The sequence below is a fragment of the Rhea pennata genome, chromosome 3 (assembly GCF_028389875.1).
Source record: "Rhea pennata isolate bPtePen1 chromosome 3, bPtePen1.pri, whole genome shotgun sequence".
In the NCBI taxonomy this organism is placed as follows: domain Eukaryota; kingdom Metazoa; phylum Chordata; class Aves; order Rheiformes; family Rheidae; genus Rhea; species Rhea pennata.
The window spans coordinates 59,837,523-59,852,163 of NC_084665.1; the positions used below are offsets into that span (position 1 = coordinate 59,837,523).

The 14,641-nt window shown below is 40.2% G+C and overlaps 2 protein-coding genes across 4 annotated transcripts in view; both read left to right on the plus strand.

The window, feature by feature from the left end:
* The first annotated feature begins 9,377 nt into the window (after positions 1-9,377).
* On the plus strand, positions 9,378-9,965 carry LOC134138858 (bcl-2-binding component 3, isoforms 3/4-like). Its single transcript, XM_062573057.1, has one exon. The coding sequence runs from the start codon at positions 9,378-9,380 to the stop codon at positions 9,963-9,965; it is 588 nt and encodes a 195-aa protein (XP_062429041.1).
* SCAF8 (SR-related CTD associated factor 8) overlaps positions 9,738-14,641 on the plus strand; it is a 96,093-nt gene continuing 91,189 nt past the window's right edge. For all 3 annotated transcript variants that reach the window (XM_062572405.1, XM_062572404.1, XM_062572406.1), the window contains exon 1: positions 9,738-10,103. In XM_062572405.1, coding sequence (XP_062428389.1) covers positions 10,074-10,103 — 30 coding nt within the window. In that variant the 5' untranslated portion in view covers positions 9,738-10,073. The remainder of the gene's footprint in view (positions 10,104-14,641) is intronic.

Sequence of the window (14,641 nt, forward strand, 5' to 3'; positions counted from 1 at the left end):
CGCAGCTGCCCGGGCTGCCGCCGGCAGCGGGGCCCAAGCCCGGGCGCGGCGCGGCGCCTGCGGCCGCGCTCGGCCGCTAGGTGTCGCCCTGGGGCCTCGCGCGGCGCGCTGAGCCCGCGGGGGCGGCCGGCGCCGCGCGGGATGCCCGGGCGGGGAGCCCGGGCACGGCTGTGCGCGAGACCCTCGCCGAGGGAGCTGCGGAGCAGGGCTGCGGGGAAACTTTGCATTTTGTCTGTGCCCTATCACCAGAATAGTTTTAGATTACAAATATTCATAAAACCTCTTTGTTTTTTAGATACTAGGTTAGCTCTTTGTCAGTTTAGTTTCATGTGGATAGCTGTGTATGAAGATGAAATGCTGACTTTGGTAAAGAGTGAAAGCAATTTGGGGCCTGTTAAGATGAGTACAATATTTCTGGTTGCATAAAAGTTTTTAAATGACATAACCTGGTTTTATCAATCCTGCAAAGCAAGCATAAGACTGAGAAGGATGACCTAGTTCATAACACTTAATTCCCCCAGTGGCTGGGCCTCAGATTGGAGAAAAAATATTGCCTTTCTTTATCTTGATTCTGTGTGTATTTGGGGGGTATTAAAGCAGTATTGTAATTATTGTAATAAGGTCCTGTATTTTGGTTTTAAAACTAAAGAATGAGAAAATCCATATTAATACAGAAAATTGTGTAGATCAGGCCAAAGAGCTTAATTAAGCTTTCCAAGTTCACTCCTGAGAAGTATCAGTCAAGAGAAAACTGAAAGAATGACTTTCTTCTGTGCTCAGTACCTGCTAGACCCAGGAAGCAAGTTTTGCTGTTAACCTGAAAAGCTCCACCACAAGCATATCCAAACCCTGCCTCTGCTGTAGCCTACTGTGCTTTTGAATGCATCATCTAGTAACTTTGAGTGATTTGGGCTAGCTCAGTCACTGCTTAGTAAGAAAGTCCTTTCTAATATACAAACTAGTATGTTTGCACCAACGAAATGATACAAAATGTTCTTGTAGTAACAACACTCTTTAGGTGAAACAATCTTTAATTTGACATGAAGAATCAAGCTCATGTTAACTCCTTAATGCCTGCCTTTTGAAGAGAATGACCATTATAAAGCTTACCAAGCATGACAAGGTGACTTCTGCTGTGTTGCTTTTTAAAAACCTATGAGAGTCAACAGTCCAGGTTCTAAAGCTACAAAGGCTTATAGAAAGCTGACAAAGGACCTCTTGAATACCTCACTTTAACTTCTGAATAATTTAAGATCTATGACTCTAGTTAAGGGAAAAAAGTATCTGATCATATTAAGACCAACTCTTGCAATATAAACTGAATATAAAGTTTGTCAAGCTTTAGAGAACTTTAGAGAGTCAGTCTACTTTTGTCCTCTATCCTCAGCAATATACCTGATTCTGCAACTTCATGTATTAGCAGCCAATACGCTCTTCCAAATTTTTTTATGAAGTTCAGTTTAGCACTCGCAGGGGGGTAATTGTGCTTACCTGAACAGCACTTTATGCTGGTGTTTGGGTAAACAAAGCTTTGGACTGGGAAACTGTAGCAATTGCATAATGTTTTTTTCAAAACGAGTTGTGTAGTATGTGTTGAGCTGCATCTCTCTCCCTTCCCTTTTCTTCTCTCTTACAAATGATAGATAAGTTATTGTAAGAAAGAGCAACTTTGTATCTTCAGATGTGTCTGCATAAGAGCTTGGTCCTGTACTTTGATCTTAATATGGGGATTTTTTATTCTTTAGTTTTGATACAGAAAACTAGATAAGGCCAAAGAGAGCTTAAAGTTTCCAGATTCCCTCCTGAGAAGTATCATTCATGGATTAACTGCAGGCAAAAAGAGAATGGCTTTGTAGTTTTGTTTTTCTCTGTATTTGCTGTCTTCTTAGCGTTTGTAACCCAGGAAGCAAGCCTGGGTGGAGGCAGAGGGAGGAAATGACTTCTTGTGAAGTCATTAGATGCTTTCCTGACTAAAAGCTACGTAAGAATTTTGAACTAGGTAAAGTTCATCAGGAACCTCAGGGACACTGAGTTGCATCCTGTAATTACTCTAGTTACACATTTGGGAGATATTCTCAGCACTTAGGTGTGACAGGTCTTTTGACTTTTTATGCCTCAACATACACAGCCTATACATCAGGAATTTTGCAATAATGCCCAGCTGGGAATGTCCCTTTTAACACAGGGTTTGCTAGAAAACACATACTTTCTGGTTACAGTCTCTTCCTTCTTTTGAGATAAGAGCTTCAAGTGAGACAGTAGGAAAGCTAAAGTATAATGCTAGTGTAACTAGACTTTTTTAGGGACCACTCATTTCTAGGAAGTGTTTTCTTGTTTTTGTGCTTGACAAATTTTTTTTAAAGACACCAGGGAACCTGACTGCTAAGCTCTGCTGTACCTGAGCTAGCCAACTCCCAAATCTGTCATCATGAGCTGAATTCTGCATAGTCACTGGAATGCCTCTGCATTGCTGAAATCCAGAGATATGGATCTAGAGAGTTTAGTAGTTTGGACACACATGGGACAAGCTAATTTTCCCCTGGAAACTGCCAGTGTTTGGGAATTGCAGTGCTGGCATACCTGAGTTATAGCATGTGTCAGCTCAGCCCAGCTGGGTTTAGGAGGTCTAATTCGGCACTACCCATGCTACTCTCTGGGTGGTGTTTCGCAGAGCTTCACAGTGCAGTCCTTGTATGCAGATTTTCCCAGTTTCTCATTGTTCTTGGTAATGAGGGAAAATCATTACCAAGAATAATATATATGAATGAGTTGAATAAGCATCAGGTTCAGTGTTGAAGATACTTGTCACTTGAGCATAGTTATTTCCTTTCCAGGGTGGAGTTCCCAAAAAATATTAGTTAGTGACTGTCTTGTACAGTTTTTGGCCTAGAGGTAACAAAGGCATATAAGCAGTGTGCAGTTGTGGACTCATGAATCTTGAAGACAGCTGAAGGCTTGAAAGGTATTGCTAGATATTAAGCCTTTGGCTTTTGTGGGTGAAGAATGCTGTATACTGTATTTCTTTCCCTTGAGCTGTATGTATGCAACACTACCATCTCCTGCTATAGCAGACTGATTCTTTTCTGCCTACATTTTCAAAAAGAAAAAGAGCATCTGATTGGCTAGCATGATCTATGGGGCTGGGCGGTTGCTTTCCTCCCCCCCTGCCCTTTTGAAATATCTGCTGTGAAACTAAATGTTTGGGGTTTTATCTTTGTGAGTTTGGACAGATAATTTTATTTTTGGAGGAGGGGAAAAAAGGGGGGGATCTGTTGACATTCCTTTGGTTTAGTTTTCATCTACCTGCTTCACAGGTGATTTAACTACTGATGAAAACCAGTAAGCATGCATGCATGCATGCCTTGCCTGAAGTATACTGATAGTGTGATCTAATAACAATCAAGAAGGACAATTCTGCATTTCCTCATGCAGAATTTGAGCAATACAGTTGAGGGTCTTTGGGTTTTTTTGCTTGTTTTTTTTTTCTTTTCCTTTCCCTCAACTTTATATGCCTAACTTGAATGATCTAAGTTTTATTTTGAATGAACTAAGTTTTATTAGGGCATCTAGAAAGAAATCCAAGTGTTGACACAAATGGTCGAATGTCACATCATGAACGTATTTTGAAATAGTATATGTTCCAGGTATAGAGAACTAAGTTTTCTTTATCTTTTATCCTAATCCTGCCATTCTGGTATCTTTACTGAAAACTCAACATAGCAAATACTTTCCAGTGTAAACTTGTTCTGCAGAAGTAGCAGTGATCTTTTTTTTTTTTTTTTTTTTTCCTTACCCTCCATTGCCCTCCAAATAAGGTGGTGATTGTCTAGAATTCCTTGGTCTGTTATGTTGGCTGAGACCATATACACACACACTCCCACAAAACATTTGTTCATCAATATTCTGTTTGGTTCCTCATAACTCTTTCAGTGCTGAGCTTTCATTTAGACTGATGTACTTTTTTTAAAAAAAAAAAAAAACACAGGTGTGTATTCGTGAGGAAAACAGATTTTCTCCATCTGTCTTAGTAGCTTGCTGTATCTGTGCCAACATGGATTTCTGATGTCTCTCCTATTGCTGTGTGAGTGGCTAATGAGCTTAGTCTCACTGACAAAAAACAACAATGCAAGTTAAGTGAAAAGAAATCACTTTGCTGTTTTACTGGAGCTGCTGTTTACAAAGGGTAATGAAAGAGGTAAGGACTCCATCTGTTTAGACAAAAAAAAAAAAAAAAAAAAAGCAATTGTTATGACTGTAATGAGGTCTCAACTCACCAAAAGTTCTGAAACTGGAAAATCAGCTAAACTGGTGAACATGAAGTAAACCATTAATTTTTTAAGAAGGTGTATTTTATCTCTTATGACTTTATTCCTCAAAACAGGAAAACACTTTTTATCAGTGGTGAATGAGGCATTGCAGATAGCAAGGTTAAAGTATATAAACCCTGGCTGTTTATTTCTGCTGCTCTACATAATATTGTTTTGGTAGCTATCCGAATAGACATATGTGGTGACTGTTTAATCACTGCAGGAAATCTTATCCAGTTCCATATTTATCTATGGTGAACAGAATAAAATCAGTAGGCAGATATCCTAGGCATAAATCTCTATTATGCTATTTTGTGCTCTTGATCGAAAGTGATCTTAAGCCTTGGCTGAGATTTTGATTTCATGTCTATGCAGATTATTTTATTAGGATAATGAATGTGATATTTTAGCTCTTTTTGTTAAGCTTGAAAAGAAGTAAAAAATGCTTGAAGGAAAATATCAAATGAATTAATCACTTTCCTACATTATTTAAGATAATAGAGAAGTGATGGAAACAACTGTTAGTGTGCTGTGCTCACTTCTGTTATGCTCTATAGAGTCATATAAGATTGCCTTAACACACTGGGAGAAGGAATTCTGGTTTTGCAGCCTTATGACATCAAGCTCTAGATCTGGTATGGATGGGTAGGAGAGAGGAGATAAAATGATGTGAAGGAATGATTCAAAAAACTGCTGGATGGACTGGCTATCCACCTGTGTGTCAAAAGAACATGAGCCAGCAAGTAAACACTTTATCTTATAAGAAGCTGTATTCTCAGTCATTGTCTTACTCTTATTTAGGGCTTTTTGATCCTGGGTCAGATGGTTGTTCTATAAACAGTATTATCCCAAATAAACTTATTTTGCTACTTCTAATATCTAAAATTTATCACTGAATTGTCCTTGAAATAGTTGTCTATTTTGAAAGGTTTATCTTTTTTTGTGCTAGAATTGAGTTCCTCAAGAAAACTTTATTACACCTATTTTTTCACCTAGATGTAGTGGAAGAAAAATTTTTAATAGTTCTTATTTTAGCTTGAGTTTCTCTCAAGCACGAATGGCTGCTTATAGCTGGAATTGGCTAGAAAACATTTATCTTTTTCTGTGTTTGCAAGATGAGATCATAAGGATGTTCTGTGTTCCATCCTTGTAGTTCTGCTGTTTCACAGAACAAGGTAAGCATGTTATAATTGCTACTCTAAACTATTGTATGACCACTATTTTAAAAGAACTTTCTTGTTAGGTGTAAATTGTAATGTTGACTAAGCAGCTGTAAGAAACAGTGATCACTTACCTTGTAATTGTACACTGTAATCTGAAACAGTATAGCACAAAGTCCAAACTTCAAGATTAGAACCCTGTACAGAATAGGAAAGTGTTAGAAAATACTTCCTGGCTGGGTTTGTTAGCAATGTTGGAAATAGCACAGTAGGTGTGACTTGTATTGCCAACACAGCTGTATCCAGTTTTCTAAACCTCCTGACAAGCAAGTCTGAGAAATGTTACCAAAAGTAATTTCCACATCTATCTTCCTCTTTGCTAATAAAAGCAATTCCCTTTGAAGACTTAAACATGCAGCTGAAGGCAGAAGCTGGACTGTTAACTAAAAATTCAAATTGCCGTTGAGCACATTTCTTCCAATGAAGTGATCTTTGACTTCCGCGGTGTCATGATGAAAGCACTGGTCAGGCTAGGACAACAGTAAGACAGAGTAAGTCAAGCTTGACCAGAAAAAAATGGATAGTAAACTGTGGTTCCCAATAACCAGGCTATCATGAACAAATGGTTACAAATAATGAGGTTCAGACTTCCTCTTGTAACTTCTGAAATTCATGAACACTTAAATTCATAAACACTTAAACTCTTATGAGAACATACATCTGCAGCAAATTCAGGAAGAGTTCAATGGAAGATTTAATTATATACCTTTAATGACTAATTAAGAGCATTTAGAGTAGTTGGAGTGGCAACTTGAATGGAAATGAAAAAGAACTTTTGTGTCAGAAATGTCTAGAACAGTTCAAGGAATAGTTTCAAATGCCTCTTTTGAAGTGGTCACCAGAAAAAGAGCCATCCTGAGTGGATGTAATAACACCAAAATTGGCTGCGTTTAAGTGGAAAAGAGGCACTGAAAACAAAGTCTCTTCAAATGACCTGTTTTTTTACTTTGAGATTCCTAATATTGTAAACCAAATTATACTGGACCTCTCACCTTGAACATGCAACAAACTTGAAATAATTCCAACACTCATGTTGCAATAAACACTTAACTGCACGCTTGCTAGAAAATCAGGATGGTAACAAGTATCAAATTTAGTTCTACACTTTTCCCCAAGTTTGAGGAATATATCAATTAGAAGGAGAAGTTTGTATGAGGAAGAGACTTGAGGAAGAATTATAAGAGAAAATGGTATGAGGCATGGGTATGGAAGAAGGATGAGATAGGGTTAGTGAAGGATAGAGGACAAGAATGTGCTAATGCTTGTCAAAAATGTAAGCAGCTCTTTGTAAAGACACTCAAATTAAGTAGAAACTGGCAATGTGCAAGCAGAATGACTTATTTTGACTTGCAGATGTGTGTTTTAAGAGGCGCGGAGAGTTATTGCAAAGAAAACTCAGTACCATCATTCTACTAGAAGCCACAGGTGGCTAATAGATCATAGAATCGGTGAGGTTGGAAGGGACGGTGATCTAGTCCAACTCCCCCGCTCAGCAGGGAAACAACTGGCCCATACAGGGATTGAATCCACAACCTTGGTGTTATTAGCACTATCCTCTAACCGAGTTAAACCTAACCCCTGAATAGCAGATCTGCTTTTCTCTCCTCTTTGTGCCTACCAGTGAACCATCTCTCCTCATGCCTGCATGTGATTTTTAATCTAAAAGGTGCTGCTGAGAAGAAACGAGGAATTGCTCATTTGGATGGAGGATTTAAGGACATTTGCAAATCAGACACTGTCTGGTCTACTGAGCCTGCATTTAGACTAGTCAGAATTAGGAAAAAGGAGGATATAAATATTTTACCTTTTTATGGAAAACTAGAGATTAAAGCTCTACTCACTCTTGCTTTTCTCTTAAAATGCAACACTTTGCATCTAAACAGGAAGCATGCCCCATCAAGTGGGAATCCCACTTTATTTAATTATTAATCAACAGTTTGGAAAGAAAGTGTGATCTTATTTGCAGGTTTGAAAAGTTTCTAGTATGTGTTTCAGCAGTTATGCAGAGCATCGTAACTGAAAGCTTGCATTGCTCTCATCAGCAATGTAAGCTTTCTTCAGTTATGCTCTGCATAACTGCTGAAACACAATGATGACAGCTGTCACTGATTCTGTTCCAGAACAAGATGAGAAATATCTCAGTTTTAGTATGTTATGACTAAGAGTAGGAGCCATGGAACTAAGTCTCCTGGAGCAAGGTACCTCATAATAAGCCAGTTTTCTTGCACTAACAGTTTGTTACTACTTCATTTTTATGCTTGCTTAATTTAGAACATTTAGTATTATAATCAGGGAGACATTATTCATTCTGATGCCTGATTTTTATTCTTGAATGATAGCTAACTCCTTATGAAACTAGGGATCTACTTGCATTGTTTTTCTACAGCTGGAATTCAGTGCAGTTGTTATGTTACTTAAAATCTGCAAGTGGTAAATATATTCATTTAAATGCTTATTACAGATTGAAAACAGCCTATAAATGCTTTTAGTTCAAATTAGGGCCCTTCCCTTGAGGAAGGGCTGGTTAGGTCAAGGCTTCATGCATATATATCCAAGTGATTCCTTCCCCATCAAAGGAGTTGTGTAGTCACTTTGGCTATTTCAAAAAAGTCTTCGCAAAACTATTTTTCTTGTGTGGTGTGATATTCCATATGTTTTAATAGGCAGAAGCCTGTTAAAATTCAAGCATGTTTTACTTTTCAAATAGGGTGGCTTAGAATTTAAGATAAACCCAGAACTGAAGGCGGACCTGTTATCTTTCTTTCCTGAAGCTGTGTTTCAGTAAAAATTTTTTTTTTGGGGGGGGGGGGGGGTGTACGGAGGGCCTATAGCAGAAGTATTAATTGACATGGAGATTTTTTGGCTTAGGTTTGAGGAGTGCTCAATGACAGTAGGTAGGTACTATTTATCCTAAGAACGGTTTAGGTACTACTGGGAAATAACAAAGTACAACTCAGATCAGAATCTAATTCACTACCACAGCTTTTCTGTGCCTGTAGCATTGAAAAGACAACAATACTTTGAAGAATAGCAACCAAAGATAAATCTAAGGTTTTATTCTAAATGACAAATGGTATCTTTTGAACTCTAAAGATTGGCCTCATGTCAGACCTCTTGGTTCAAGGAAGCAAGTACTCATTTGATAAAGCTGATGATTTGTTAGCTCAGAATGTTGTGTTCTAAGTAGAAGTGGGTATTTTGTAAAGGTGAAATCATTGTAGGATTTTACTAGCAGCTACTGGAAAACACTGAGTAACAAGAGTGTTAGCTATTATTTTCAGATCAGAAACAACCTAAAAATAAGCAATTAGTAATAAAAGTAATTTCTTAAAGCTTGACACTGTATTGGAATTTTTTGGCAGTGTTTTGGTTGTTGATTTCTAGTATCTATATAGTAACTGCACTTGAACTTGTGACTTAGTTTTTCCTCCTTTCCTCTTGATGTTCTTTGCTAATTGCTTTTTACCCCTCCCCAACATATTCAAATGATTCTCTTCTCTGTTGTTGTTCCAACTTACAAAATGTCTCTCTTTATAAGGGGGGGAGGAAGACTGAACAAATAGCGCTACAACATACTAAACTCTGCAAGTCTTTATTTTGTCTCGGTTTCCTGCAGGTTTATGGGCCCAAGGCCGCTGTAGCTGATCTCCCCCAGCGGGCCATGCCCAGGGATAAAGCTTTACTAGCTAGGTGTGAGGAGGAAACGGCACTGCTTGAAAGCAGTCAGCTTCCTCCCGCAGCCAGCTTTCTGCTTACGTGATCTGGCCTTCAGCTGAAAACAAAACAGACGCGCTCTCCACGGAAGTCCTCGATCTGCCTCAGTTATTAAATAATATGACACTTTAACGTCATGGAATTCAGGCTTATTTTTCGTGATCCTTCAGCTGACGCTTACTTGCGACCGGCAGCGACGCGGCCCTCCCAGCGGCAGCCCTGCAGGCGGGGACGCAGCGCCGCAACCGTTAACGCACGGCGGCACCGCCTCCCTCGCTCGCTCGCCCGCCTGCCGCCCCTCCCCCAGCCTGCTCCGCACCGCCGGGGGGCGCTGTCGCCGAAGCGGGCGGGCGCGCCGGACGCCCAGGAGGGAGGAGCGGGCCGGGGCCGACATCCGGGCGGCGCCTCTATGGTGCGGGCGGGCGGGCGCTGCCCCGGCAGGCGGCGCTCTAGCCGCCGCCGCGCTCGGCTCTTCTCGGAGCTGCGCTGCGAGGAGCCCCCGCGTGTCCGCCATATTGGCGCCCGCGCCGCAGCCGCTGCGCGTTGTTCCTCCTTCTCCTCCCTGCGCGGCCGAGCGGGGGAGGGGACGTCGGCGCCGCCGGGCGGGAAGCGGGGCGAGGAGGCCGCGCGCTGCCGGGAGGAGACGGAAACGAGCGGGGCCCGCGTCCCTCCGCGCCCGCCCCCTGCGCCACTCGCCATGGCGAGGAGGCCTGGCGGCCCCTGAGGGAGACGCACACGCACACACAGACCGAGACCAGCCCCCTCCCGGCCGCGGCGCGGCGCAGCCGCCATCAGCGGAGAGAGGCCGCCTGGCTCCCGCCTCTGCCGCGACATGGAGGCCGTGAAAGCCTTTAACAGCGAGGTGTGTAGCCCCCTCCCCTCCGCTGCCCCTCAGGGTCGGGGAGCGGGCGGCGCCCCGGCGCCCTCCCTACTCGCCCGCGGAGGGGGCGGCAACCGCGGGCCGCCCGGCCGCGGGCCGCCGCCTCGGCATGGCGGGGCAGGGCCGCCGGGCAGCGGCCTCCTCCTGGGGAGGGGTGGCGGGTGGTGGCCGCTCCCCGCAGGCAGCAACCCCCGGGGGTTGCTGCCCCGCCGGCAGGCGGGCGGGAGCGGGCTGTTGTCACAGGCCCCGCGAAGCGTGACGGGGGCAGCGGCGGGGGCTTTGGTCGCCGCCACTCTTCGGCTGCGGGAGTCTGAATGAAGAAGAATAGATCTGGCGGCGGGATGAGGGGAGGAGGATGAAGTGGAGGAGGCCTCTTTCCTGTGCCTGGCTTGCAGTGAGGTTGGCGATGCCCAGCCAGCTCCGTGTAGCGGGCTCGAGGAGGTTGCACTAGGCGATGGGAGTATTTCCTGGTTTCCCAGACGTGGGACTTGTGCTCTTTTCCCGAACCGCTCACCTTTTCTGCCACCCCTCTTGTTAAATGTAAGCCTGCAACCCGCAATGCATGCTTTAATGCCTCATGAAGCTATTTTTTTAATCCAGGATGGAGATGTAAAGGCCTCGAAACTCATCTTAGTGATTGAAAATAGTATATTTAACAGTCAGGATAAAAGCAAACATTCCATACCTGTTACTTAGAATTTATGTGCTGCACCAAAACACTCACTTGAGAATGGTATAAAAGACCTATAGAGGTGCACTAACAAGCTCAGATATTGATACAGAAGTTGGTTCATTCTTTATACCAATAGTTTATGTTACTTTTATTGCAAGATAGTTCTTGTCATAAGTTTGTTTTGTTCCTCAGTATTGCAGGAATTGTTTATTGCTTATTTTTGAAAGTTAATATGAAAACAAGGAAAATAAATTCATTTCTGTATAAAAGGTGGTTAGTCTTAAAAAAAAACAGACTTACATTACAGATCTGAAGCATCAGCTCTGGTTACAATGTATGCTTTTCAGACAGCTTACATGTTAGAGATCCCACATTGCCCTCTCTTTGCCCTGCATGTGGAAATGGCATGGTTTCAATCACCTGAGTACACCAGTGCTGTTTTTCTTTTTTTTTAAATAACGTTAATGTGATTTGTAGTAGAATGATGTGCTAATTATGCTGTTTCTACAAGCCAGAATAAGAATAGGCTTTTTAAATGCGCAAATACTTTCTGATAACAGAGGAGCTTAAGCAGCCATAATGGATGTATGGGTGGTCTGTGCAATTCCAGGTACTGCATGTTATGCAATTCGAACTTTTAAGTAGAAGAAATCGTACTGTGGCCACTGGAAGAAAAATAAGTACTAGAAACTGGTTTTGCTCTATTTTATTTTTTTAGTTAACTTAGGTGACATGTTTTTAAGAGTATGGACAAAGGATCATAGGAATAAAAGAGCATAAGCAGTTCAGAATCTTTTTCTCATATACACCTACTTGTGTAAGCAAAAGTCTTCAGTTCCATACTGAAAAAAATATGTCTGACTTTCTGAGCACTCAGGTATAGGGGCTGTCAAAATAATTAACTTTGGAGATTTAAGCTGAGAGCTGTACTGAACAAGTAGAACTGTTCAGTCATGGCTTGAATCTTTGAAATGCGTGAAAAAGTAGACTTTGGGTTAAAGGAAAAGCAAATATGGAAGATCAGGTTATGATATTTTAAACAGCTCTTTTCCTCTGGCGTGAAATCATCTGTGAATAGACTTAACTTTATTGCTTATCTTTCTGTTTTGTTTTGACCTGTGTCTCTGTATTTGCATGCTAGGCTACACTGATTTTAAAGATGCTATAACCCTCACCCTCATCCTGGAAGTAAGCAGTACAAAACTTGTACATTTTGAGAATCCTAAATATAATTGCTAGCCAGTCTAACCCAGTACGCAATGCTGAACTTGTTTTCAAACTGACTTGTCATGGTTGTCTCTAACTGACCTATACATATGTTGCATTTAGAACTGTGAAATGATTAATAAACATTTAAAATAGCTGAACTATATGAGTCCATACATTGTACTCAGTACTATACTCCACTTTTACTCCACTTTTATAATCCCTTATCCTTTTTTATGTTGTTTTAAGGTCATGTTAAACTCCAGAAATGAATTTTGAGTTTTGAAAATAGACGCGAACTAAATTTAGCAGTCGATGACTTAGACTAAATTTGTAGAAAAACTTTTACCATACTTTCTCTTATGCAGTTTAGATTCAGTTAATAATTTTACAACAGTTTACATAACTTACTGGTAAAATCCAAATGACAAACATTCGAGATACATTTAAACATTTAACTCTGCAGGTTGGGAACTTTTAGGGTTTTTTTTTTTGTTTGTTTTCAAGGAGGGAATTGTGTTTGGGTCCTGCAGTGAAACTAAAATAGACAGCTGCCCAGCTGTGTAGTATGGCTTACTTCAAATGTATGTGTAAGCTGAGCAAGATCCTCTCTTATACCTATCCTATATGACAGTCATCGTTGAAGCGATTAGTATGGGCTTGTCATTAATTTGATTAGAAATAAATATTTCAAGTATGATAGTCTTTTTCTTTCTCTGATTCCTGGAAATAACGCCTGTTATTGTGAGAAGTTGTTCCATAACTAGTGATGCTACTTGGCATTGTCAATGTTGTACCTAATTGTATGTAGAGAATTATCCCTGACATTTTCAGTTCTAGGAAGGATAAACTCAAACATAAGAAATCATACTCACAAATAAAACATGCCTAGTATTATTGTTGGGTAGTAGTAGTAATTTTATTGGAGTAGTAGTAATCTTACTATTTGATTAAAAATGCTTAACAGTTGAACAGAGAAATACAGTATTGTATAGGTGATCTAATGTACTTTTGAGTTAATTGTCACGGTTTCATGCTGCACAGTTGTCATCTGCTATAGTTGACGTTGTGCGTGCTAACCATCGCAGAACTGTTTTACTCCAGGTCTCAATTCAGGCTCTGAAATTTTACTGAAAAGCACCAAGTCAAACTCAAGAACAGATCTTGACAGAACAAAACATCTGAGATGCTCTTTATACATTCTTTAAAAAGTATTTTGTTAAAAATGAATTGAAATAGACTAGAGGCAAGCACACATGCTGACGCAGTTCCAGCACTCAGATAATAATGATTTATTTGCAAACTTTCTTAAATAATTAAAGTGCAGTACAGTTGGTTATAGAATGTTGCAGAGTTGGTTCGGTAATAAAGAGTTGCTGTTGGCCTGACATCTAGCCATTCTAAAATTGGTTTCGGGTGCTGTACTTGAAAATGAAAAATTGTTTTGTGTGCTGTGTTCCCCAAAGTTTTCCTGTAGTACGTCTGCTTTTTGCAGTGATTACTATGTATTTCCAAACTATTTTTCCCTTTATTATGTGAAGAATGTGTACAGACAAGCATGAAAGGAGACCAACAAACTCTTTAACTCTGAGAGCAAGTATGTTTCTTTTTGTGGATTTATTTTGATTCACATCTGTAGAATAAAAGTGTGTTGGATTACAATTCAGTTCAGGAAAAATGGAGATAACAGATTGGTGTTAAATACAATATAAACTGAATTTTTGAGGTAATTTTTTTATTAGTCATATTACCTATATCTTTAAATATTGGATAACAGAAATATTGAAGTATATTGAAATTAATTTAATTTTAAAGAACAAAGTCAGCTTACATGGTTATTTCTTTCAAAATTTTCCAATAGTAATACATTGATCTAGTTGAATTCAACACAGTTGTTTCTGTGGATTTAATATTTGTTATTCAGTCACATACAGGCACATGGCTACTGACTTCTTTAAGCCTTGCAGTCTGTGATGATGCCCTTACTGTTTTTTTGCATGCTATTTATGTTAAAAAAGAAAAAAACATAAGCTGTGTTCACTTTGGACAAATCGTGGAAACTTTGTCCGTTTAGTCTAAAGGTATTCTAAGTCGTGAGAGCCATAATTAAAACTGTTTCACAGAATTGCTAGACTAGCTGTTACCAGCAGTGGTTGTCCTCACATAGGTCATCATAAAGTGGAGTCACAATGAGCTTTTGTTGTGGAGAAAGGTTGTGAGAGAGCCACAAAAAATGCTAGGATGTGATAAAATAATCATTGTTAATTTAAAGTTAACTGGTACTACTCAAATTTATAAGTGGTACAGACATAACTTGCTAGTCAGTGATCATTTGCTGGTTGCCTGTATACTCTATTTGCAGTTAATTGCCGGTTGATCACCTTTATCATAATGTTTCTTTAGAAGATGTATTTTAACTGGTGATGGGGAAGAGTTCATCAGCTACTATTTCAGAACTATGATATTTGAAAATAATCCACATTTTAATTATGCAACATTGGAGTATGGAGACACACAAGTATAGAAAAGTATATCAATGACTTTGTTTTAGAATATTCTGTTTTACTGGTGTATTTTAAAAGACAGGCAGTTTCTTTTTCACAAAAGAACGCCAGGTGATGCTAAAATTCATGCTAGTTTA

Excerpts from the sequence above, each read along its gene's own strand:
- LOC134138858 (XM_062573057.1), top strand. The coding sequence starts at position 9,378 with ATGGAATTCAGGCTTATTTTTCGTGATCCTTCAGCTGACGCTTACTTG.